At 37.5% G+C, this 26,885-nt stretch overlaps 1 protein-coding gene and 1 long non-coding RNA gene across 2 annotated transcripts; one reads left to right on the top strand and one right to left on the bottom strand.

Annotated features, from left to right (window-relative positions):
* The first annotated feature begins 1,201 nt into the window (after positions 1-1,201).
* On the top strand, positions 1,202-26,036 carry zgc:63587 (uncharacterized protein LOC393431 homolog). Its single transcript, XM_041999159.1, has 12 exons — positions 1,202-1,383; positions 6,946-7,001; positions 7,429-7,528; positions 7,611-7,697; positions 8,073-8,196; positions 9,042-9,176; positions 9,540-9,657; positions 21,610-21,711; positions 21,900-22,045; positions 22,227-22,310; positions 22,392-22,449; positions 25,904-26,036. The coding sequence occupies exons 2-12, from the start codon at positions 6,975-6,977 to the stop codon at positions 25,967-25,969; spliced, it is 1,047 nt and encodes a 348-aa protein (XP_041855093.1). The 5' UTR covers positions 1,202-1,383; positions 6,946-6,974; the 3' UTR covers positions 25,970-26,036.
* Positions 25,822-26,497, bottom strand: LOC121648785. The gene is made up of 2 exons (XR_006012034.1): positions 26,205-26,497; positions 25,822-26,154 (listed from the first exon to the last, which is right to left on the bottom strand). It is a non-coding gene; the product is annotated as an uncharacterized LOC121648785 (long non-coding RNA).
* Positions 26,498-26,885: the final 388 nt, after the last annotated feature.

Here is a 26,885-nt window from a genome sequence, read left to right on the forward strand (position 1 = left end):
ATTTACAATGAATAGAGGGGTGAAGGGTTTTTACTTGAAGGGGGAGTTGGGGAGTTCTTTAGGGTTATGGGGCAGCTGGGAAACAGCGACCATGGGGGTCAGGACGCCTGTTATTGATTTTTCAGACATGGAAGCCAATGGTACTTGTCTTTATACATGAACTGCCAAAGCCATTTCACACCCATTCTGTTGTGCATGGCTGTCTTGCACGAAAGGATAAAATAAAACGTAGGCCTATTAATTAGAATTGCGTTTAAAAAGCTTTACAACTATAACAGATTATCATTCTTGGCTATCTTCAGGTCTGAAACAGGTAGGCCAAGAAGAATATATATATTAGATTATTTTACTGTGCAAAACTGTTTTATTTCAAACTCAAAACAAAATTTATTTTAATATTTAAATGCTTACTATTTAATTAACTAACGTTTATATGGTTTTATAACATACCTGTAGCTGTATCTTTGGGGCTTTGAGCGATGCCTGGCCCTCGCAATAGTTGTCATATTTCAAGTTTCATGAGCTATTTGTGCCAATAACTAGCCCAGATTAGGCCAAAATGCCTCTGCTATCCAGGTATATATATATATATATATATATATATATATATATATATATATATATATATATAAATATAAGAATATTTTGTTTATATTTAGTTCATTTTGAATATGTATAGGACTAACGATTAGGTGTTATTGATGAGTGCTGTTAAATAGTTTTTTTTTTTGTTTTGTTTTAGTTTGTTTGTTTGTTTGTTTTGTTTTTTTAAAGCAACGACAACAACAAATAATTCAGTTTCCCAATTTACAATGACAATATATGGAACTAAATTAATAGCCAACTTTAAATTGGTAATTACAATAAGAATGAATACACGCAGTGTATTTGAGAGATGTCTACTTTTAGGACTGGTTTGCAGATTATGAACTTTTGATGATTTAGGTAGGCATTTAAAACATAAAAAACATAGCCTAATTTTTGGATAAAATCAAAGATGGTATAAAATTAATAAACTATGGGATATAATATAGGTACATTTTAATATATTGGTTAAATGTAAATGGATACTTTATATAAATTACTTTTCTACAATTAAAATGTCAGACCCGTTACAAACCAGACGTCGAAAGTGACTGTGATACTGAAGTAGCCATATTGGCTCTGACGAGTATGCTATTTTACAGTTTTACAGCCGTCCTGTCCGCTGAGCCGTAATGGCGTCAGTGACGCCGCGCGATAGCCGTTGGCGTTGGTAAGGAAAAGCTTGAGGAACGAGGGCGGACTCAGGGAAGAAGTTTCCGGGTTTCTCTTCCTGGGCTGGGACAGAAACGACAGGCAAAAGGATCTGTTTGATTAACTATTTCTCAAAGTTACGCACAGGTAAGACACTAGTCAGCCGTTTAAAGTTATTTTTAATATAAACTATTTAGTTCAGTCGTAGCAAGGCGGAGGGGACACACCACAGCCTGGTAAAGCTGTGCTGGCAACATGACACCCACCGTGGTAACAACTGTTGCATGCTAAAGTTTGGCTTGGAACGTTAACTAAGCTTTTGCCTTGTTTTTCCTCTCTAAATCCGTTTACAACGTTTTTAAGCGGAGGTTATGTTAAGTTGTTGCTGTATTCCTCTAAGCTGTGCCTGTAAAAGAAAAGAAAGAAAGAAAAAAGTGACATTGTGTCAGTGTTTGGTAAACTCAATGAGTGTCTGACAGACTGGGTGTGGTGAACATCAACAGTTACAGACTCAGAGGCCCTCAAACATGTTTGAAACTTCCTAACCAGTGAATAACGCATTGATTCACGCGCTCATTATTTTACGCACCTGTCCAAATACACACTTTTCTTCAGCTTTTCCTCAACCCTCATAACCAGCAGCCCTCTTTTTAGACTGTTTTGATCTTATTTATTGTCCCATTGTTCCAGCCCATTCTGCAGGAAAACTCTTTACACTTACCGTAAGCAGGCCAACATATTTCCATAATCAGCACTGATGTAAGATTTTGATTACAGGTCCCTTCCCAGTGTTGACTTACACAAATTTCCTGCAAATGTCCCATTTGTGTAACTTATTAACATGAAGCTGCTTTCTAAAATCTGATTATCCCTTAACTTGACTGTGTTATAGATTTGCACAAATAATACCTTTTGTTTTCAGACAATTTTACAATAACTGTAGGAAACAATAACATATTTCTCCTCATGTGTCTGAGATGTGGCAGAGAGCCACCATTGAGGAGTAATCATCCATCTTTGCTTATGTGTTCAGCTCAGTGAAAACGTGCATATTTCTTTTCCGATCATACTGAGTGGAGAGCATTATGTGATGACAGACTGTACAAGCTGTAATCTCAGCCTGGCAGCTGCCTCTTACTACAGCAAACAATTTAGCTTTCCACCCCGCTGAACAGAGATTTGATATCAGAGAAAACAGCATCTCTTTGTGTCAGATGACGTTTCAAGTGTCTGATCAAGCTCCTTCACCATTCTCTGACCTTTCCCCTTCCTGTGACCTTATCTCACACTGTCCAGCACAGGAGCACCAGGGGACACATCTGTGTGAACTATAAACTACAAAGTGATGTTTCCTCTTGTTTTGTGCTGTGGTGTGAATGGAACAACAGAACTTCATTCACAATGACATGACATGGACCTGCACTATTGTCTCTTAAGGTTTGAGTGATGATGCTATACAGCAGGATGCCTATGATCACTGGACTGTGTGTGGAAAAATAATTCAAAATAAAAGATAGGACTCCTCTCAAAATAACCCTCAATTTGAAAAGCAACAATTAAATTTTTATCTCGAGAAAAGTGGTCATTGTGGGGATTTGGTTTAGTAAATGTACTTGGTTACTCACTAATGAGACTGATGACTGAAAGTTATCCAACTCACAACCTTTTATTTATTTATTTTTACAAAATACAACAATCAGTATGGTTGGATTTTACTTTGTTTTATTGTGTAAATATGTTGGGCACAAATGATGGATTTAATATACAAACATAATATGAGAGTTACTGAAACAAAAACTGATCCCTTGCTAATTATATAATGAAAAAGGAGGTAATAAGTCTGATATTTAGTGTGATTTCTGTATGTCACCTGTTAAGTGAGTTATTGGCGTTAAAGTAAAATAACTTGTTTTGACATTTACACGCTCAAGTCGGCATCTTGCAGGTCAGCCAATTATTAGTGGCCTGCCATAGTCTTTTTGCAATTGGCTTATGTTGGTGATTAAAGTTTATCAGAGCTGTGAAGTTCTTTGTTGTAGTCCATGGATATTTCTGCAGTCAACCCCAATAGCTCCTCTCCTTTACAGCAAAAGTTTCCTTCCTCTTCCAGCATCAGAGCACAGGAGCACCACCAGTTACCAGGGGTACATGGTTCTTAGAGACAGCGCCGAAGTCTTTGTGCTTCTGCCTTGTATTATATTTTGATTTTAATAGTTGTTTGTCTGGGACCATGTACAGGAAAAATATTAAACTCAGACTGAGTAGAGATGCACTGCATAAGATCATAGCTTACTAGCTAGTCTACATCTGTGGCAGGTGAGAAAAAAAGCATTGCAGGGTTAAGAAAGTAAAAAAAAAAAAATAAAATAAAGTAAGGAAGAAATTACAACATGTGCTCAGCATAAAGTGCAAACTCATACAGTGATGAAAACTCCTTTCATTCAAAGATACAGTGCAAAGATGTTAAATGGACAAAAACAAAAATACATTTACTCATATTGAGTTTCGATTTAAATACTCCTCCGTGAACTCATGTTCATATAAATACAGATGAACAACATACTGAAATAACCGCCTGTCTTTTTCACAAGGGTCCACACGTTAATCCTTTGCTGCATTTATGACAACTGAACTACTAGAATTTAAACCTAAGCATGAAAGTAAACTAAGCAAATAATTCATGAATATGACATGATGGATATGTTGGCAATTGGATCAGCCAGCCAGTCATACTGGATGGAAATAATGCAGTTATGTGTTTACTTTCTGTCTCATAACAGTCTTGAGTTGGTCAGTAAAACCACGCTCGTTTACTTTGCTGATCTGGATTATAATGCAGTTTTGTGGCTGATGCCATTTATAAACAAACAATAATGTTATAACGGTATCAGGTTTTTACTACATAACTATCTTGACCAAAAGAATTAACACTGACATTCATTTCAGTATAAAATAAGTGGAAAAACATAATTCTTATCATAATGCTGTACAGAAAATTTACATTACTTTATTTTCCAAATAAAGTGCACTTAAAATACAATTCAGTATGAGACTTTATTGCCAAGCAAGTTTGCACATACAAGGAATTTTGTATTGATGGTGATGCTAAAACACAACACAAAAGTCAAATCTAACAAACAGTATTTACAGGGCATAAAATATTAAAGTATAAAAAGTTACACGTTTATAAAAAGAAAAACAAGGTCTGTACACAGCATGAATATAAAGTGTTTTTTTATTAAGCAGCTTGCTGTTAAGCTGTTGCAAACAAGCCTTTGGTTTCTTCATAGCTGAGAGACTTTGTCATTCCACTTTTTTTTTTAAAACCCCCATCCTCCTACACACAGAGAAATCTTCTCTTCAGGGGTCGTATTATTCCAAATCCAAAGCTTAAAGCAAGTATCATGTCTTTATTACAGCACTGCTGCCCACAACCACTACCTTTGGTCCCCAGAGGCTACTTACATGACTCAACATTGCTTCATTATGTTCAGTAGCTTTGTGGCCTCTTGCTGTGCACTCTTGCCAGCTTTGTTGTTATGCCGCCAACTTCATTAAGTGTCCACATTGTGAAAATATTGTATCTATATTTCTAAGTAAGTCTATAAAGTACTTAATCCAAGGGGAGCACATGTGCAGATTCTTGACACTGCTTGTCAAAAGTTAAATAAAGGGGTGGTTGAATTAAACTCAATTGCTCCTTTATGGCATGACTCCAGCTAATAAATCAACTGTAAACTGGCATCACATGCCAAGAACTTTGGCTTTTCTAAGGTGGTATTTTTCCCTTTTGGTCCAAACATTTAATCACCCTCAAGTTTGGCCCATTGATGGCATATGAGTGTGTAAGCAGCTCAGCAGTCTGGCCGATTAAATGGCCATTATTAAGAGAGCATTATTGAAGTGTGCCTCCCCCGTCTGTCCTGTAGTGTTGTCTTTGTGAGATTACAACTGCGTTATTGGAACAGTTTAATTAATCTGCTCTTGGACTAATGTTGGTTCCCACAGAGCCTGAATAGGAATAACACTTGGGGTACGCGTAGGTTCTTTATGCCCATGAATGCATTTGTGTGGACTGCTGTTTTAGCTTAGAGGTCCATTAACTATGAAAACACAATTATCGTATTTGGTGTGTTTTTAGGCCTGTAACCAATTATTTTCTGTAGTAACACTGGGCAGGCAGTTGGTCAGCTCACTACCTCGCTCAAAGGCTCTTCCAATAATTCTAGCAAATTTTGAACTATTAAATAGATTGCCATACAATTTGTTACAGTACCCAAAATATTCATCCTAAAGGCTATGGTGATGTCCTGATGTTGTCTCCTGTATTACCTACTGGAATTTTTCCATCTGTGTCCAGTAAAATATTTTAACTTCTTTAAAGTGGTTGGCACTTATTTTGTTAAATTTCTTAGAGCAGTGTTTCTCAAATCCTGTTTCTCAGGACCCACTGTTCTTTATTTCTTAGATGTTTTCCTCTTCCAATACACCAGTTTCAGATAAATAGACCTTTGCCACCCTGTTAATGATCCATTCACTTCATTCAAGTGTGTTAAAGTATGGAAACATCTCAGTGGGTCCTGAGAACCAGGATGGACCAGGATGGCTTCAAATAATTTGAATGATTTTCCTCGTGTGCCAAAATTAGGTCGATATGCCTTCTCCGTAGGAAACTTTCTTTCCCTCCCTTTTCATATAGTTGTATTATAAAGAAAAAATGATGATAAACTAAAAAAGTTTTGTGCGTCTAATATCAATTTTTAAATATTAAAGTGAAGCACAAGCTCTTAGCTTAAGTATCTCCTCTTAGAGATTGCAGTGTGACTTACCTCAACAATAAATTTTGATGTAAAGGTCTACTTTTTCAGCTAAATTAGAATAAATTTAGACATTTTGTTCTGTTATTCTTTTCTAACATCTATACTTGGATATTAATTGAGTTTTAAATGGCTAGTTTCCTGATTAGGCCACAAACTTTGTCCATTTACTTTGACTGGGTTCTCTGCTTGCCTTGACCTTGCCCTTGTCTGCCCTAAATGATTGGTGTCCCCTCCCTCCCCTCATAAGTTTGGTCTTGAAATGTAATGAAGGGTAAGACGTGTGTTCTCCCTCTTCTCAGCTGAGCTGCCCTGTATAGGAAAAGCTTCAGGAACCAAAGGGATAAACAGCCTTTGTTCTCCATGTGGACTTGATGAAACCACCCTGTCAGTATGAAGGATCTCTGCCTAGTTTTGTATAGATACAAAGTGGTGCCCAAAACACTTCTTTCTTCTGTGATTGTTACATAATCACGGGGCATCTCTGTTTGGCAGTGAACGGCAGCCTGCCTCTTTCTAATTCTTATCACACTTCAGCTGTCAAAGGGTAGTTTGTTAATGTTAAACGGAGCCAGTTGTTCCTGTTCACTCATCATGTTGCTAATTTATCAAATGGTTTTGTTGCTCTGTCGTCTGCAAAGGGTCATAAAGTGGGACAACACCATTTTTGAGTTGATAGCACTTATTTTGTGGTAGGTGTTTTTTCCAGTGTTTGCAAAGTTTTTGAAGATATTATAGGAACAACTGTACCTAATTTCTTTAGCTGTTATACTATTAAAACATCAATGTATTGGACAATAGACAGTTGTTTTTTTAAATCCTAGAAAATGACCAGAGATTTGTCCTACATATATTTGTTCCACTAAGTTTCATATATGTTTTCCATCTGCAGGACTATCAGACGTCCCATAAAGAATAGCCATGTCACAGTCTGGAGAAAAAGGGAAGGTGAGTGACAGGAAGAAAATCACCTCATGGCACTTTTTACAATAAATTCTTACAGATAAACAGAATTTAAAGGAGGGGTTTCTGATTAGTTGGTATTGATTAGAAGTCACAACACTTCGGATATATGCACACATTGCTTAAGCAAGGGAGGATATGCTGTATAAATGCAAGGGCTTTATTGTCTGTTAGAATTTTACTGTTTTACTCTTAAATATGTGCAGCTACTCAGACCTCATGTAAAAAGTGAAGTGTTAGGCAGAACTTAGCAGATTTATGGAGTGAAAGGATCAAATAGTAAAATGTAGGAAATCATAATACTACCATCTCTTTAAATGTGATGGATTATGTATTTTTAAGGCCAGCTTAAACCTTGTGAATTTCTTATCCAAACATTGAAGCGTGTGTTTGTTTTTTTAATGGCCTACAGTTCCCAGATGCAGCAGGTTACGTAGGGTTCGCAAACCTTCCAAACCAAGTTCATCGAAAGTCAGTGAAAAAAGGGTTTGAATTCACCCTGATGGTGGTAGGTGAGTAATCACTGTTGTCATTTAATGTAGAGTAGATATTTTCTTTGAAGAGTATTTATTTTGTCTTCTCTTTCTGTGTCAGGGGAGTCTGGTTTGGGCAAATCAACACTTATTAACAGCCTGTTTCTCACTGATCTCTACCCTGAACGCTATATCCCTGGTGCTGCAGGTACACGCACTCAAACACATGCACACTGTAATAATGAAGAAATGTCTGCTGCAAGGTCTCCAGCAGAGCATTATTTTAAGAGGAATGTTGGGAATGCTGCAGTGTCCAAATATGACCCTGCCTTTCTTATGACTTGACTTAGACTAGGACTTATTCTGGCTTGAAAACAATTATCCAAGCCTCTGGTCAGTTCATGTAGATTTCAAATACATATTCCTTCTGTATGACACAGCTTAAAATTTTGTTTTTAACACGTCCAACTCCTTGAAGCCTGTCTTAGTGGCTTGTGTAACAAGTCCCTTTGCTTAGACAGGAATTTTAGATATTGTTATAAATTTGATTGTGCTGAATGTTTTTCATTCTTTGACTCCTCAGAGAAGATTGAAAGAACGGTGCAAATCGAAGCATCCACTGTTGAAATTGAGGAGAGAGGGGTGAAGCTTCGTCTCACCGTGGTTGACACCCCTGGATATGGTGACGCCATCAATAGCCAAGACTGGTGCGTATGTTTTTTTTTTTTAAAGTGATAACTACTTGAGACATGTCTGCTATACACTCTCTCATCCTCCCATCCTGTGCTATATCCACTCCTCTTACTTCGGTTTCATCCTAAATCCTTACTTTCTACACTTACTCTTTGCTCTTCCTATGTTTAAATTCCATTGTGCTTTTTTTGGTGCATGTAAATATGTGTTGTATATCTGAATCTTTGTTTGCTACCTCTAGCATGAGGATGCCACGCCAGTCTGCCTTTCTACTTCCTGTTCATTTTCCTGGCATATCTGTGTATTTACGGTCCTGGAGCTTCATGTTGTCTGCACTTGCTAGGACAGAGAAAAAGACCAGCTAAAAAAAGAGGAATTCTTTGTAGTTTAATTTAGGTTCAGACATTTAAAACATTGTTTTAGGGTTCTTGAAAAAAATATAAATCTCTTACAGTTATGTTTGCACAGCTGTATTTTCACACTGAAAAACACATGTTGGGCAGAATTAGACTATTTTCATTTAAAAAAAGAAATTTACATTGTGCTTTCTGCTAGTAGATTACATTCAACTTTGAAACTCTTAATTGGTACTAAGTCAAATGTTTTTGACTTACATTATTTGAAAAAAACTGAAGACATTGTAATATAATGTCCATCATAAAACTAGAGGTTTAGTGAGGCGTCGTCAGAGTTTTAGCACTTTCTGATGTGTCATCTATGCGTTTCATTCTGAGAGTACTTGTCAGCATAAGGACCCACCATTTAACATGAAACATATCTTTAAGGTTTCTGGAACAGTTCACATTGATTTCTTGTGTCTAAAGAACATATCACTTACAGTTTCTCTTTTTGACATCAGCTTCAAGACCATCATCCAGTACATTGACAATCAGTTTGAACGATACCTCCATGATGAAAGTGGCCTGAACAGAAGACACATAGTGGACAACAGGGTGCACTGCTGCTTTTATTTTATTTCTCCTTTTGGACACGGGTAAGAGAAAAAAAGACGTTGTTGTACAAGTATTAACAATGAAATGACATTGTTTTTCTGGTAAAAGTCAGTTTATGTTTTTTCAACATGATTATTGCCATTAAGAAAGAAACTGAAATATGGAGACACAGCCACCTAGGTAATGAAACTTCTGGCTAACATTAGAGCTGCAGCCTTTTTGATAGTGTAGTGGTATACCTGTAGTTCACTGCATAGAGTTGACTTCTGTTTTTCCTCCTAGTGGTGTCATGCAATGCCAAGTTTTGTTTTTTTGCTTGTTTTTTTTCCATTTTCTTTCTTTTGTAGCTGCTGCCTTCTACTTTTTTTGTCCTAATTCCTGTCTTTGTTCTTATGTTCGCCCAGTCTAAAACCTCTGGATGTGGAGTTTATGAAGGCCATCCACAGCAAAGTCAACATAGTTCCTGTCATTGCAAAGGCGGACACACTGACACTGAGAGAGAGGGACCGCCTTAAGAGAAGGGTGGGTATGATAGATTAACACAATTTTGATCCACAGGTATCCACTTTTATTTAAATTGAGCGCGTATAATGATCTTCTCCCTACATTTGACTTCTGGCATTAAAGTGGATAGTTCAAACATTTCATGTCGTGTGTTTCGGTCTGTCTTGTGAATCTTCCTTGTACTGGTTTTTATTCTAAGTATAGTTTATACATTACATATTGATCTTCATAAGAAGAAGCAAAGTCTTGTGTCCATTCCTACTGGCAATCTGCTGTGTCAGGTATCTGTGTGATTGTCTGAGAAAGCATGCATGAACTTCCCTCTGTTATTACAGTTACTTATGGCTTATGTTTTGTGTTTTTGATGATGCTGCCTTAAAAAGGGCAGGGGGTGGCAACAGAAGCGAGGAAACAGTAGGAGAATTGGACATAAAAAAAAGTGTGTATATATAATAGAGGTGAAGTACATCTCACATAATCCTTACCCATCCCAGATACTTCCTGCTGGAGCTGACCCAAGTGTCTGCCTGTCTGTTTGCACACTCCTCAGCTTCCTGCTGTCCAGAGGGAAAAGGAAAGAGTAACACCTCACATCACATCCACTTCACAGCAGTGTGTTTAGATGATAACCTCTCACATGTACAGTTAGTAAGTAGGATTTCCTGCTTCTGCCTACCTCTTTTCTTTCTTTTTACCCTTTATGGGCTGAGCAGTAATACAATTTATAATTTTATTTTTTTTATCTTGCATCCATCTGTTTACTTTTTCCTATGTGAAGTTTAGTTCAGTAGTAGGTAAGATTATTCAAAGAAACACTTTGGTCATCAAGATCAATTGAGAGGAAGTAAACGCCTTATTGTAACAAGGTTTGCCTCCCTTTCTGAAGGCTGGAGGATGTAGGCTTGGCTTGGTGCTCTTGTGTTTTAAGTTTCCTTCAGAATGTGATTATGGTACCTGGGCCTCGAAATGCTCCTGTCTGCCTGTAGACCTTCCCTGGTGGAGACTGCACTCAGCAGGGACTAAGAATTAAAAGTAACCACTCAGTCAAAAATACTTGCAAGTAAGGGTCTCACCCCTTGCCAGATGACCCTGTACCAATCACCAGATGCAATCCAACCATTCATGTTCATTTATATCACAGGCTGAAGGAATACTGTTAGAAAGAAAAGTAAAAAAAATAATCATGATTTGTATTTTTTAATGTAATTAAACAGGATTTATGTTCCTAGCTTTTGTTTTCATAAGTTGTCAGACATCCTTTGATCATTTTCTCACATTTTACAGACAAAATAGTTAATTGAAAAATTTTTAGACCACTTATGAATAAAATTAAACTGGCTACAGCTCAAAAACATAGCTATCATATAAAGCTGTAGCCACAAACAACTTTTAAATCTCAGGCTACTTAACACTTTCTTAATTGGAAATCAGCCTGTCTCCATACCTTCCCCTCATGACCAGACCTCCCACCTGCTTTTCATTCAGGTCTCGGAGCCGGTGGTCTGGCAGGCGTCAGACTGGTTGGCTGACAAGAGTCCAGCTCTTCTCTGTTCTCGCCAGCAGCAGTCTATTTTCTTCTAAGCTTCCACGATCCAGTTTCTTTAAATCCCTGATAAAACAGCTAGTCAAAATGCAAGTTTATAATACAGTTTGGCCATTCAGGACACACCCTTTGTCCTGTATTTCCAGGACAATAAGATTTATCATTTGTCACAATATGGAAATATCTTAACTCACTAGCTGTATTTGTGCATGTTGACCAGTACAAACTGTTCCTACATGAAAGGAAAAATTCCTCCTCTGTTTTGTCCTAGAGGCAACTTCTTGTGGTGTTGTTTTGTACTATGACCTTTCTCAAACCTTCTGAGTATTAAGAAGCACTTAACATGAACAAAACCATGTTTCCTGCCACCACTAAGTCCCACCTCAAACTATAGAAACCCCCCATGGCAGCATTCTGAAGCCAGTTGTCAGCTTTCAGATCAGTTGTCTTGATTAGATTTTTAGCATACTTAATACCTAATTCTTTGCATGTTTTTTGTACATTTGATCTAAGCCTGTAACAAGTACCAGCCCAGCAGGGAAGTAATGAAAGTACAGCAATGGAGCTATTGTAGCTGAAACACGCTGATCATTTCAGCCTAACTGCACAGAACGCTATCTGTCTAACAGTTTGTTCACATGCAACACTATGAATTCCCTGGATAGATCAAGATAACACACTTATAAAATCATAGTATGATTTTTTTTTCCCACCTAAATCCACTTCTTCTTGTACAGATAAACTTATTTGTTCTGTTAAACATTTGAGAATATTTTAAAACGTATTTCGGCCCTGTCCAATGTTAGTAAGTTACTGTAAAAACAGTTACTGTCAGGAAATACAGAGATTGGATTTCCCACATTTGGAAATGGCATAATGTGTTTTTAAGGAGGGAATATTAAACCAGCTATTTCTTGTTTGGGCTTGCACAACTTATCTTTTACATAAATAAATACACTGATAATTCTGTGCAGACTTTTTTGGCTGTATATTGTGAAAAGATTTAGCCCTGTCATGACTTGAAACTGTTTTATCAGTGTGAAATTTTAGTTTTTGGACAGTAAACCTATTACAGACCTGATGACCTTTAAAGGAGCCAGAGAAAATAAGATGCACTTGAATCAAAGATTGAAGAACATTTGGCTCAAATCTGTATATCTGAATGTTTGTTTTAGGTTTGTAGAAATTTCCAAGTAGATGTGCTAAAGGCCCAAAGCAAAGAAAATATATCTGAAGATGTGTGTCTTTGTTATTGTAGACACATGCTGTACCTGAATATGAACACAAGGATGTTCATTTAACCAGTAAAGTAGAAATTAAGATCATAAAATCAGATGTCCACTATTAAACAGTAGATCAAATACATCAGCGGTGTGCTCCAAAACCACGAAGCTGCTCACCCTGCAGCAAATGAATGTACATTTAATTTAAACCTGTACTCTTCAAAATAAAAAGAATAATTGACATCAGTCTTTTTTTACGATATATTCTGAGAAATCAGACCGCTTCAGATTGTCAGAATTAGTTATTTTGTATTCTGATTTTACTGATGTGTCTTAATCTACTTCCTTTAAAGCATCATAGAAGCAGATTTATCTTAGTCAAGTGTCTCTCAGGGGAACTGGCTAGAGTATTTGTTGTTTTGATCAGATTAGTTTAAGTGGCTCTTAGGTATACATGCCTGATTCTTGTAATACAATTCCATGCATTAAAGTAGGGCACCAATCCTTCCTTTGAAGTCCACTGGCAGCCAAAAACCTGCCAGAAAGCTGAGTACTAGAGGATGATTGATGAGCCTGAGTGTTTCACCCTCACATTTTATTAGTTTGTTTTTTTCAGGGCACTTTCTCACCATTTGAAACCATTTGTCTCATAGCGAATTACCCCCTTCCTTTCCTCAATGGTTTTCCAGTCTTTTCTGTTATTATTACAGGAAAACAGCTTATATAGAACAATATAAGTTTCCTGCAATGTGTCAAGATTGTTCCATTGACTAGACACAACCTGCTGCCCTGCACAGTTCAGGCTCAAAGAACACAGTGAACTAACCTCCCATCGTTTACCTTTCATCCCCTTAGTTCTGCTTGCGTCTCATCCAGTCCTTCCTTTCCTGACAGAGCCTTGCTCAGCAGCCTTTTTTTTTTGTCCTTTTACCTTTTGTGTTCTTTTTCTTTTTTCTTTGTTGTGCTCTAATGCCAATTTCCTTTGCTAAGGTTGCTGTGGTCTCTGACTCATAATTGCCCTGAGGAGGGTATATTGAGGGGCTGATCCTCTCAGTCTGGGACCCTACAGTCATTTCCTGTATAAGGCTTTAGTTTCAAAATACTTTACTGGTTATATTCAGTATGAACATAGAGGACAGTACACAGCCAGTTTAGACTGGAATACTGATTAAAAAAACTGAGGGTTACTTCATTTCTACTTGAAGATTTAAAGTGGTAATGCACCCAAAAATGTGTTTTTTGAGCTGTAAACGACACAGAATTACTTAATTGTAATGAAAAACACATATACTGTTGATAAAATTAGTATTTTTTTTAGTTTATTTTAAAAACACGATTTTGTGGGTAAAAATGGCTCAGAACGCCCTCTACGGGGTAAAACCAGGTTACATTTTTTCGTGATATAGAGAGGTTATCTATGTCACCAGAAAATTTAAAAAACCCCACAGCCTCTCACTCCAGATGCAGATAGGCAGGTCCTTGCCTTACAGGCATAGAAAACTACGCCCACCAATGCACATGAAGGGATGTGAGCTTATATGGTGTGGATTTGCTAGTTTCAGACTCCTATTCTTTCACAGAGTTTCTGATGAAGTAATCCTGCAACGGGATGGATTTGTACTTTTGAGGGATGTAAAAGTAACACCAGACTTTATTCTTTACCTGAAAGAGAGACAGCAGCTCAAATTGTAGCAGCGGCAACTTAAAGCAGCACTTTCTGCAGCTGCCACAACCTGCTGTGGGTCTCCACAGCTTTCCAGAGTCTCCTGGAGCTGCTGACAGGCCAGCGTAACAGCGCTAACGTCTCAGACTGATACGGTTCAGGACCACCTTGTTCATGTGTAGCTGAGGAGATTCAGGAGGGGGAAAGTCTTCCACCTCAAAGACCATTCTGTGGCTTAGGTGCTTTGTGAATTCTCGCTGTACATCTTGCCAGTGAGCTGAGCTGCTGTCTGTCAAAAGATTTCTGTCTGTATCCTGTCCCACCCACTCTCCGCTCGCTGATCACCCCACACACCCCAACCCTTGCAGTTTCAGGCATTTTTCAAATCTGGCAGCGGGTGGAGTTACTCAAAAAGTAGGGTGTGTAGTTGCACTATAAAATGTTTAAGATTTGAAAATTCCTTTAGAATCCAAGAAGCTTAAAACAGTAAAACACTAATCTCAGGTGCAGTGATGGATGACCTGAATCCCGAGCTAGCCTCCCCTTGTCACAATTCTTTGTTGCCTCTCTGTGCTGCTTTAGTAAATTCCTACTGTATACAACTAGCTTTAATTTTGAGAAATGATCACTGCTTAATGGCTTCTATCCAAATATTTATTTCTAACACCCTGAACAGAAATTAAGTTGTTTTTACACAGAAAATAAACCTCAACATTCAGAACTCCCTTAAAAAAGGGGGAAAAATCAGGCTGCCATGCAAAATGTATAAACAGTATATATGTGCTGTTCAGCTCTATTGTAATAGTGAACTGAAAAGTTGTGCGTAAAGGTTGAGTGGCAATGACCTCATTCTTAGCTGCTTTTATGTCAGTCCTTGCTGGTGTTTGGCCCTTTTCCTGCCAGTGTTTCAAACACGCGGATATATTTATTTTTCTGCCCTCCTGCGGTCATTGTGCCTGTGCATGCCCTACATCTCTACTGATTTTGAAACAATAAATATCTGTTTTCCTTCATGGAGCGAGCTACTCTGTTACACACAATCCTTTGTTCTGAGAAGAAGAAAGCACAACCTGACTGCTATAATGAGTCAGACATTGCACTTTTCTTTGATGGTGAGGCCCTTAGACCAAGTCACTAAACCTGATGTGTGACTGAAATCCTTAACTGACACTGTCCCCCTCTAAATCTCACTTAAATACACGATTACATGAATAGCTCAATTGTATCTCTCCATTCTCTTTGATCAGAGGAGCGGTGGGTGGTCGTAACTGTACTAATACTTAGCTTCAACAATAGGAGGGTGGGGAGGGTGTGTGTGTGGATTGTTACTCATATGATGCCTTCATGTAACTTTGGTTGTAAGACTTCCTGTACTTTTCAGTGCCAGCACATCCAGCTGTTATGCAGTAGTTCAGTCTCTTCTAGTGTGTACCAGTTAAATATGTGTCACCAGGAATGTGTTTATGTGCATGCTTGCATACATTTTGTACATCTCAGGCCAATCTGTTCTTCAGTTTGGTGACTTGAACTCCTGCATACATGTAACATGCAAACTCTTTTCTTCCTCCTGACACCAGATGATGCCAATCTATAAAGTGTGGCAGTAGGCTACAGAGCCGGGTTTGAGGTCTAAATCCCTCCAACTCCCAGGTTTTGTTGGGGCTCCTTCACCCCATTCAGCTCCCTGCAGACTGGAGAGATTTGGCTGATTGAAAGGTGTTTTCTGGCAAGCAAGAAGGATTTGTTCTTGCTTATTAGAATTTGGAAACTAAAGGATAACAGCTTATGTAGATGTAGTTTATACGTAAACCTTAAAGTTTGATACCATAACTATTTTAAACTTAAACTTGTGATTCATCACAGTATTTATTTTTTTTCATTTTATTTACTTTTATCTTTGTCTCGAACTGACCCATTATTTCATGTAAAAGCAATTGTATTTTTCTCTTTCCAAACCTGGAAAAGAGGAATTTCATCATCAGAATCTGCAGGTGTTTTATGTTCTCACTCTGACATGCTGGGAGACACAAGTCAGACTAAAATTGATCTCTTTACCTGTTTTGGGACACTTCCCTGGAGGCAACTTCAATGTGAACAACAATTACAACATTGTTTTCATTTAGTTTCTAAATAATCAATTTAATTTATTATTCAAATAATTAATTTATTATCCAACTTGGTTTAATTTAGCTTTTTGTGAGAACAAACACTAGATAATCAAGTTTTTTTTCTAAGAATTTTTGTGTACCAGTGTTATATAGGTTGCCGCCTAAATAGTAGCTGCTCTAATGAAATGGGCATTTTCTTGTGTGAAAAAGCCATTTTACTTAAGATAGCAAAGAGTAAACTTTTTAATCTCATGAAAATACGGTAGGTTGTAATTTACTCGACTGGTGTCATCTTTGCCTTAGATGAGGAAAGTTCCTATGGAACAAAATGTCAGCCTACAGTAAAGACTGCATAATTGCATATGTCAACACATCCATTGGATATACGGTACAGACGTGTTGAACCACCTCCTATTTCTTTATATATTTCCAGGAAAACAGGAAAAGATCTGTTGAGACATACAATCTTAAATGCATCTACATTATATAAGCCAGAAACAATAAGTGTAGCTGTTAAAAACTTAAAAGAAATATTTGGTATGATCACCTTTATTCTTCAAAACACCCTGAGTGCTCGAGCCTTTTTGTAAGTTCTTTAAATAGGAATTAGGTCTCCAAGTTTCTTGACGGACTTTCCAAAGTTCTTCTATGGATGATGGCTGCCTTTTCTTCTGTTCTCTGTCAAGATGATCCTACTCTGTTTCAGTAATGTTAAGGTCTAGACATTGAGAAAGACTCCTTGCAATATAAGGCCTGCTGTCACTGATTTCCAGTCCATTTCTTGTCTCATTTGGCATTTGTTAACCTTCTTCCTGTTTCCATTCTTTAATAGTGGCTTTTTGTCCGCCGTGACGTGGAGACCATTTTTGATGAGGCTTTGGCGTGGAGTAGATAGATGAGCTAAAGAGCTAGATCAATCTCTCAGGTCCTATATCAAGTCTTTGCTGAACATCATTTTCAGATATCAGACAAGTTTTCAGCTAATAGCTTTTTAGGAATCACTCTCTTGTTGCATAAATACTATTTTATGCCTGTCAGACTTCTATTTATGGTATTTTCTTTGTAGATGGCACCAAAGAAACAGGAGCAAATTATATGTCTTTGCAGCAGGCTGCTAGTAACCAAGTGCCCTTACCTACAACCTAAACTTGAAAACTTGAACCCCTGGAAAGTTTACTGTTATGTAAAGACACAAAAGTGGTTGGTCTTTTGAGGTTAGGTGTCTTTTTTAATATGTAAATATATAACTGAGTGATTCAGTCGTTAGCATGAGGTGGCTTGACCCAAAAAAAAAAAAAAACCACATTTCTCTGAAAATGGTTAGGTTGAAGGACTTGACTGAAAATGAGTGAAAAACAGTCAGTAGTTCTAGAAAAACTGCAGAAATATTTTTCAAAACTATTTTAAAATATTTCCCAAAAGTCTGTCCCAAGATATCTGCACAGCATTGTACGTATTGTGTTTAGGTAAATGTCATGGGCAGTTTGAACCCTTCTCAGGTGGCTTTTGGAGAGATGTGGAGCATCCGGGAAAGGTTGCTATTCAATCACAGGTTTAAGTTGTATTCACCATTTTTAAACTAGGAAGCAATTTGGAAATCATGTAAGACATTAGTATTGTGGTACACAAAATAATCGTGTTGAGGATGAAAAGGATAGTGAAATAAAACATGCTTCTCAAAGTGTTTTTTTGTAGTTGAATCTTTTTGATTCAGACTACTCTTCTTAAGGCCGCCTTACATATCATCAGTGTCTTCATTAATCTTTAAAAGCAATGACATCCGAACATTGCTCATCTTTCACAGCATTGTCCTATACAGCTTCATTCAGATGTGCTGCTGAAAGTGACGAAGTAAACCATAGTAAACATGACACATTTATTATTTACATAAGACCTGACAGTACGAAATGTGAAATATATAGCTGAAGTCCTCATAAAGTTACAGCATTCGTAAAACAATGTGTTGTATTGATTTGTATTAGCATGAAGTAGTTGTAGTAGTTGTGCAAAGCATTATAGCAGTGGATTGAAGCAGGATCTTCAAATGCAAAAAAACGATTCTCTTATGTTCAGTTACTGTCCAGTTAATGTAAAGTAGTACATGTCTGAAAGGGACAGCTGTAAGTTTATTTCATTATTAAATGCTAGTGGTTGACCTCTGGTTACATTTCACTTTCATTGCCCTTATCTCTGTGGTGCATAGATCTTGCATTGAAGCAAATGAATGGATTTATAGAGTACAAAGAAAGCAGCTGTTTGGGCCTTGTGGAATCTCATTAAGAACACAGAGCAATCACCATGACCAGGATTTCCTTTAATAAATTCTTCAGCCTAGGAAAAACAGGGCCCCAGTCTCTTAACCTCATAACAAGTGTCCCACCAGTTGCTCCATCATTACAGTTTCTCTGTGCAACATAACTTTTCATTCAGTATAATGATTATGAGATGCAACACAATTTTACAATTATTCAAAGAGGAATTAAGTGAAAAGCTACTTGAGCTATACAGAAAATAGTTTTTGAAGGGGATTAGGCGTTTTCTCAGAATAAGTCAAGCTTTTAAAAAAAGAAGAAATCTCTGAAAACTGGTTAGACACACTATATAGTAGCAGTTTCATTTCTGTGGGCAGTCTGCAGAAGCTGGAAAAGAGCTACAAGGTTGCATAAACATTACTTAAAAGCATTGCTGCTTCCCAACTATTGCTTCTTTCAGTAAGGGTCGATAAGTCTTAAGATAACCTTATATTGTTTTATTTTGTTTAGTTTTATTTTTTCCTTCTCCCTGTCTGCATTGTTGATTTTTCTAGGAACTCGCTGGTACATTCTACTTCCAAGAATTGTTCCCTCCTAGTTTTGTTTAAAGGATGCAAACACCATGCCAGCCCAGAGGAGAAGGCTCAGCTCTGTCCTCAAGAGGCACAAGAGAAAACTGTGTTATTGTGTGTTTGTAGCGTTTTGTTTCTTTGCACCTTTTTTTGACAGCTATTTGTTCTCCCACCCATGATGTTCATCATTGAACAATAATACATTTTTTAGCAGGTTTTTTTAGTCATTCATTTTTTCGTGGGTTTACTTGTGAAAATAAACAAATGATGAAAATATTATTCTCCTGGCAGGTTGACGTGGTAAAAACGTTGATCCCTGTAATGATGGGTTTGCACCTTGTTTCGTTGTGATTGGAGGTTTTGGTTCAATCTGCTGTGCAGTTGCAAAAAAAAAAAATTGCAAAGCCACGTCTCTCACCACAGCAACATATGTAATTATGTCTATGTATAAACCTGCAGGTATTCCAAATTTAGGTCATGCATAACCACTCCGGTATGAATAATACTGCTATTCCTAGGTTTGAGTCAGCCTGACTTTTATGTGGAAGTGCATGTTTTGTATGATTCATCTGCCACCTTTCTCATTTCTAACACCTTTCTTAACTGACCAGCAGCAGACCCCACCCTCACATTTATCATAACTTTTCAACATGATGGATTAACTCCATGAACAATGCTTCATATTCTGTGGCGTGAGTCAGAAACATTGAGCAGAGTCTTGTGGGGAGTTGTTGATCCATTGCCCTAACAACAGTGAGTGCACCTGCACAGCCAACCATAATAGCGTAGATGGGGGTGGGTGTGAGCGGTGTATTATAACCCAACAGGATGGTAATAAAATCAAAATGGCTCCTGCTGCCAACATCTCTTTGCCAACTAAAATATTAAACACCATTGAAGAGAGTCTGGTATAACATTAGGAATTGAGGCCTACATTGTGTACAGTTAATCAGCAGGAGACAACAGGGATTTGGAGCAGGCAGTGATTTTGACATCTTGTGATCCCTGAGAGGTCTTGATTATAGGTGTCAGGTCGTTCTAAGCACATGTTACTGAACAGAATAATGCAGGTAAACAGCCATTTTGGATTAACAGGGTCTGGAAACAGATGATGACAGACATCGGACTTGTTTGTGCAATGACCTGATAAAGTTTCAAGATATCTATATTTTTTTAGTTTTACTTTCATATAATGTGTTTTTGGCTGTTTTCATCACTTTTTTTTTTTTTTACAGGACTTCAGTTTGAGTTTTTGTTTTATTACGTGTTTCCTCAGAATTAGTCTCTCTTATCTACTTGTGTGTGACTGGATTTGTTGTTTTTTGCATTTTTTCCTGTAATTGTTTAGCATGTATTTATTTTCCCACTGTGTATAGTTTCCCAAATTTCTTCATGTGCTACACTGCCAGTTTTGTTTATTCAGCCTACGTGTTGGAGGCTTCTGTACTTTGTTTTGTGTTTGAGCAGCGCAAAGGGAAAAGAAGGCTCTGGTCCGGTGTCACGCTCTCTCCTGAGTCCTGCAAAGCCTGTTTGTTTTTAGACCTGCCCCACAACAATGTCCAACTCACCCCACACACACACACTATGTCACACACACTGTATACAGAGCTCACTGAGAAAACAAGCAACAGCCATAACAAGAACTCAGACAGGAGCTGCTCTCCATAGGAAAACCTGCTCTCACTTCCTACACTCCTGGCTGACTCATTACTGTCCCATTATCTGCTACAGTACATGAAAGACCCCAAAAACAACACTTGACATTTTTGGCTTCATTGCATAAGGCTACATTGTGCATGGAAAAGAAATGGAGCTTTGATGTTAAGAATAATAAATAGTGGCATCTGTCTCCGATGTAGCTGAGAAGAAAGCTCCTTTGTTTTAATTTGTTTCTTCACCGGTCAGAGAAGAAATAAAGGCGGATGAGAACTTTTGTTTTCGGACTCTTTCCGAGCTTGAATACACACACAGATTGTTAGTTTGCACCTGCCCACTCTTTTAGTCTTCCCCACTTTTCCTTCATGTGGGGACTTTTAATTAAATGTCTTGGTGCAACAACAAGCACTTAATCACACCCTCCTATTGCTGTGTAGAGCTTTCATACTTTCTGGTCATGCATCAGAGCAAAAGCTGTTATTTTAACCGTATAATATATACACAGTTTTCAGTCAGGGCACTCATTTTCTGAATTTCTTTAGATAATAGTAAAAGTATGTGCTTTGGTGGAATGAACTGCTGCAGTTATGAGATGTTTTTACCTCAGATTCATGTATGGATTAAGATGAGTACAAATAGGTTAAAGTAAATTAACAGATTGTTTCATTAGTACTCAATATATTATAAGCATCAGCTGTACACCAAATGGAGCATTATCAACAAAGCATGAATGTTTTTTTTTTAGTTCTTTAGATAGATTTGGACGAATAAAAGGTGCTTATTGGTAATGTCTCACAGTACCATAAAGGTCAGCTTTCCTTTCTATTATTTGTTCTCTGTAAGTAAGTGCAGTGACACATCTGTAGGATTCAAGAGTTAAATTTTTCCTATTTACTTCTTGAGGTTACAACATGATAACCTCATTGCATGTTTCCCTGGTTCTAATTTATCAGGTCCTGGATGAGATTGCTGAGCACGGGATCAAAATTTATCAGCTACCTGACGCTGACTCTGATGAGGATGAGGAGTTCAAGGAGCAGACCAGAGTTCTGAAGGTGAGAGGATTGGACAGAGCTGATGTTTGCTGTCGTTTCCCTTTGTTGGTTTACTGATATACACCATCTGTTTCTCATTCCTCTTTGCTTCCTCTCCCTTCTGATACTTTTATTTTCAATATCTTCTTCTACATCCCTTATTTCTTGCTTTGTTTCCCTGGTCATCCCCTGATTTTTTTTTACTTCAGGCAAGCATTCCCTTTGCTGTGATTGGATCCAATCAGCTGATTGAGGTGAAGGGGAAGAAGATCCGAGGTCGCCTTTATCCCTGGGGAGTAGTAGAAGTTGAAAATCCAGAGCACAATGACTTCCTCAAATTGCGCACCATGCTTGTGTGAGTCTCCTTAGTAGTTAAACCCCTGAAGTAACAGGATTTTCGGGAGAAGTCTTTGAAAACTTTGACAGAACTTCTGCCTTGTTAAGTTGGTTGCAGAAGACGCCAAGAAAAAGATCTAAATTGGAGCTTTACTGCCCTCTAGTGTCTGTGGTGCTGAAAATTTTCTTGGTTGTTTCAGGACCCACATGCAAGACCTCCAGGAGGTAACTCAGGATCTGCATTATGAGAACTTCCGCTCTGAGAGGCTGAAGAGGGCGGGCAGGTGAGATGCTTCTCAATGTTAGGAGAGGAGCTTTTCTGGTTTTAACCAGTTTTGATGATAAATATGTTTGTTTTGATGCAGAGCTGTGGATGAGGATGTGGTGGATAAGGATCAGATTCTGCTACAGAAAGAGTTGGAGGTAAGAAAACTGTGGAAAGCTGTATGTTCCTAGTCTCTTTAAGAAGAAAAATGTCTTCACAGCTTTGGCAACAAGCAGATAACAAATAAAAAGTCTTATCTGCCATCTTTGTGTCTGAAGTATAGTGTCTGTTCTTTTTAGAGTCAGAGTCTATGTGTGACTATATTTTTGAAAGGGTGGAGAGGCTTTTTTATTATTTTCATATGTATTGTTTAGTGTATTCGCCATGGAGCCTGCATGTCATCAGGCTATTACCTGTTTCCTGATTGCTCTTAATCAGCCTGTCTGTGTTACTGCTGAAGTGCACCATAGAGAGCAGGTGGGGTTCAATCAAGGGCTGTTTGTAAACAATGTGCCCTGGCAGGATATGCCATCACTTCCTGCATAGATGTCTTGGCGACGTTTTATGGTGGGAATGACCTCAGTAACATAGAGCCCTCAAGTGTATGTGAGGGTGGGTTAGACATTAATTTATTTACATGATGTCAGGGTTTTGTTGGGAAGAAATACTTCAACAGTTATTGTTACTCCCTAGGAACACAGGAACTGATAAGTCATTGTTATTTATTAGAGATTTTTCCTGAAACACTCCTGGAAAGAAGCATGTTCTTTTTTCATTTGTTCCTGGAAAGATGCATTTAAGTGTAGAAGTGATGCAAATGCTCAGCTTACATTGCATAAATTCAAGTTAATTAGATGTGTTAATGGTACATTAGGTAAAGGCTGACTCCCCAGCTGGGGGTCCCAAGATAATTTCAGTGGGGGTTTATTAGTCAAAGTTAATGTCGTGGCTCAGCAAGGTAGAGCAGTCGTCTCGCAACCCGAGGGTTGCCGGTTCGATCCTCGGCAAAGTCAAGTTCATGTTGAGGTGTCCTTGGGCAAGACACCGAACCCCTAATTGCTCCTGATGGGTCGTGGTTGAGCCCCTTGCATGGCAGCTTCTGCCATCAGTGTGTGAATGTGTGTGTGAATGTGATGTATAATGTAAAGCGCTTTGGGTATTGTTACAGGTACAGTAAAGCGCTATATAAATACAGACCATTTAACATTTAACCTGTTAATGCAAAGATAATAATCTGTAAAATGAACACATTCATTTGCATAAACAGAATTATTACCTGTGCCATATTTAAAATCCGATTTCGGCGTTATTTCGACAAGAGAAGCTGATTGTGGGTAAGTAGGTGCTTTGCTACAGCGGTGAACCAGATCCATCAATAAACATTTTATCCTTCTTTTTTTAAGTTTCTGCCTTACAATTAGGATTTTTTTATCATGAGGTGTCCATAAGAAAAGTTATTACAGTTGTTATTTTAAAAACCTGATTTTGGCGTTATTTCAGTGGGAGAATTGGGCATGTAGGTGCTTGGGCAGTGGTGAACCAGTTCCACCAAAAAACACTATCCTCATTTATGAAGCAGAAACACAAACGAATGTAATCTTGGGGGACGTGGTTTAAACAGTTTGGGAACCACTGGTTTTGGGCAGTATAAAACTAAAAAGCTTTGCTTTAAATAGTTGTTGTAGTACTAGTAGGAGCAGCAGTGTTTCCCCTACCATTATTGTAGCCCACCCCCCAATGGTAACCCCAGCTCTTCCAAAAAAAAACAAAACTCCACGCTACATGGTCATGTAGCATAAAACATGCATACACATCTGGGACCCCATGTAATGAAATGGGACAAATGAACATTTACTGGACACTCATTGGTGACTTTTTTTTGTAAAATAAATAAATACATTTTTAATATTTAATAATAATATATTTATTATTTTAAATAAGTTTTTTGTTAAAAACTATTCATTTAATTCTCATTTTTACTACACAGTAGTACCACAAAATCCTTTGTGGTTCAAGCTTATTAACTTAAGTAGATATCTAAGACAGCAGTAAACAGATCAGACAATGAGATGCAAAAGACTATACTGAATATTACAGGCAGCAATGGAGATTTTTAGTAATTACACTAGCTAGCTCATTTAGTATTTAGTGTTTAGTTATGTGCAGCACTTCGTTTCAGCCGGAGTTATTTTTTAAAGTGCTTTATAAATAAAGATGGTATTTTAGGAAAAGAGTCCTTGAGCATATTTGCATCTCTGTGTAGACGGTAGATTTTGTGCTTGTATCTGAATACCAGTGATGCTTTAGGCTATTTAATAAGCCTCTGAAGAGTTTTTCACTGCAAATCTTTTTTTTTGTGTACTTAGTACGTAAAACTATTGTATTGCCTTCCTCTTTGGTGCTGAAGTATTTTGAGTTCACACAAGTTCCTGTGAGATGTATCCAAGAATTTGAAGGAAAGAAAATAGCAAATAGCAAAAAAGGTCAATTCCTTCCTATTATTATATAAGCAAATATATTCTTCTATCTTAAATTAAGTATCTGTCGAAGTCCCTCCTCCTTCCTTTGACCCCATCAATCTTTTTGGCATTTTGTTAGTTTACTTTATTTCTTATACTTAAGCAGAATGATGCCATTTACAAAGACACTCCAGGAAGTTCTGTCAAGGTGGTTGTTAGTTGCAACCTTGGATGACCGCTGTACCTTAACCCCCTCACCCCTAAAAGGAAAAAGAAACTGATATGGGGAGGAAGGGCCAAGGGGAGGAACTGGGGCTGCCCTTGTTAATTATTGATATGGTCACTTAGTGTAAGCTCATTACCATTCTCTTTGAACTATGTTTTGGCTGCTAAAACAAATAGAATGGTGTAATTTTCTCAAAACAACTCTGTTGTTCAGTTTACGGGAAGATGGTAAACCCAGAATGGAAACTTGATATTTCACTGAAGAAAAATATCTTACATGAATTTTGACATCCTCAGCCACAAGATGGCGATAGACCTTTAAAATATTCAGAGATCACCTTTTTAAAGACTGAGACCTGTTAAAATATTAAATCATAATAATGAAATCTTTTTTTCCAGTGTTAAGATGCTTTTACTAATAATTTACTTGCCAATCTTATTAGCATTTTATATTTCAGCTGCCAATAGTCTGTTGTTTGACATGAATTAAATACTTCATTCATAATTAAACATTTTTCTGCTGCCATCACAGCTGAATTACATATTGATTTACTTTTCATTTGCATGACTAATGACTTAAGAACCTTTTTTTAAATTGTCAAATGAAGCTAAATGAGATTTATTTCTGTAACCTATTTCAAATTGAGTTACTTTTTTTTATTGTTATCTTGTTTTTGTACATCTGCCAGTCAGTGTGTTCAATCATGAAAAGGCAAACTTAATATAACTTAAGTCATTTTTAAGTTTGAGTTTAGAAAAATTCCATTTTTTTAAATATTTCGTTGTGATTATAAAATGCAACTTAAAAACTGCACCATTAACACACTTTTTTCTGCTTGGTGATTTTGTATAAGTTGACTTTTTGCTGCCCAAAACCTGAAACCTCTTATGAACTCTTGTATTCTCGCTTTGTTCTTCTTCTTTGTAGTTGAGACGCATGCAGGAGATGATCGCTCAGATGCAGGCTCAGATGAAGATGAAATCGGATGAGTGACATGGTCCAAGCTGAAGGGAAGCACAGTGATCTTAATCCAGCAACACACTTGCATACACAGTTATACACACTTTCACACACCTGGTCATCTAATCCTTCCTGCCATCACCCTGCAGTTCCAGCAGAAGCCCAGGTATCTTAGATCACATCATCCTTATCAGCAAACCTCCACCTCCTCGTCTTCTCTGCAAAAATCCATCCATCAGCTACACATTGTCAGTGCTCCACTTACAACCCACACAGAATATAATTGTTCAGTAGGTCTGGGCAGAAATTTAAGATAGGAAATGTTCCTAATGAAATTATTAATGTAATGTATCCGTTATAGAGTCTTTGGTCCTGATCATTTTCCACAAAACTGCCAGTGACGACGGTACTAAGCGGCTTCGCCATCATGTTTGAGTTTACAAAAATGCATGTGTGAATTATGAGTTTTTTTCAAGCTTCAGCAAACGCCGGTTTTCATTCATTTTTGTCAGGTTATGATTTTCTTAACTGTTTTTACTCAAAGGTAAAACAAACAAACAAAACAAAAAACTTATGGTTTCTATCAGGGTATGAGTAGTTCAGCAGCCTCTGGATGGCTTCTGCTCTTATGTGCCTGTTTGCTTCAGTCTGAAGGACACATTCAAACTGTTAAAGATGAAAAGAGCTTTCAGATTCTGTTTAATGTGTTGCCAACAGTTAACGGCTAAAGCCACTTATTTATGCTGAAACAAGCAGACAATAGGATTAGATCATGTTTTTGCATTTATCTAGAGCTAATGTTGGTGTCTGTGCCAAACAGACTCATAACTAATTAAATAATTTTTCTGTATTTGCCTGTTGTGTCCTGTGTTAAATGTTCTGTTTGTACACTACATGTGCAATTTTTCAGTATACTGTATTTGTTCTTGCCCATTTAAAATATCACATA

This window comes from Melanotaenia boesemani, chromosome 11 (assembly GCF_017639745.1).
Source record: "Melanotaenia boesemani isolate fMelBoe1 chromosome 11, fMelBoe1.pri, whole genome shotgun sequence".
NCBI lineage: Eukaryota > Metazoa > Chordata > Actinopteri > Atheriniformes > Melanotaeniidae > Melanotaenia > Melanotaenia boesemani.

What these genes read in the sequence shown, in the direction of transcription:
- zgc:63587 (XM_041999159.1), top strand. Translation starts at nt 6,975, where the DNA reads ATGTCACAGTCTGGAGAAAAAGGGAAG. An exon ending in AGCAGACCAGAGTTCTGAAG is followed by an intron (nt 21,712 to 21,899) that starts GTGAGAGGATTG and finishes TTTTTACTTCAG; the next exon opens with GCAAGCATTCCCTTTGCTGT. An exon ending in AGGCTGAAGAGGGCGGGCAG is followed by an intron (nt 22,311 to 22,391) that starts GTGAGATGCTTC and finishes GTTTTGATGCAG; the next exon opens with AGCTGTGGATGAGGATGTGG.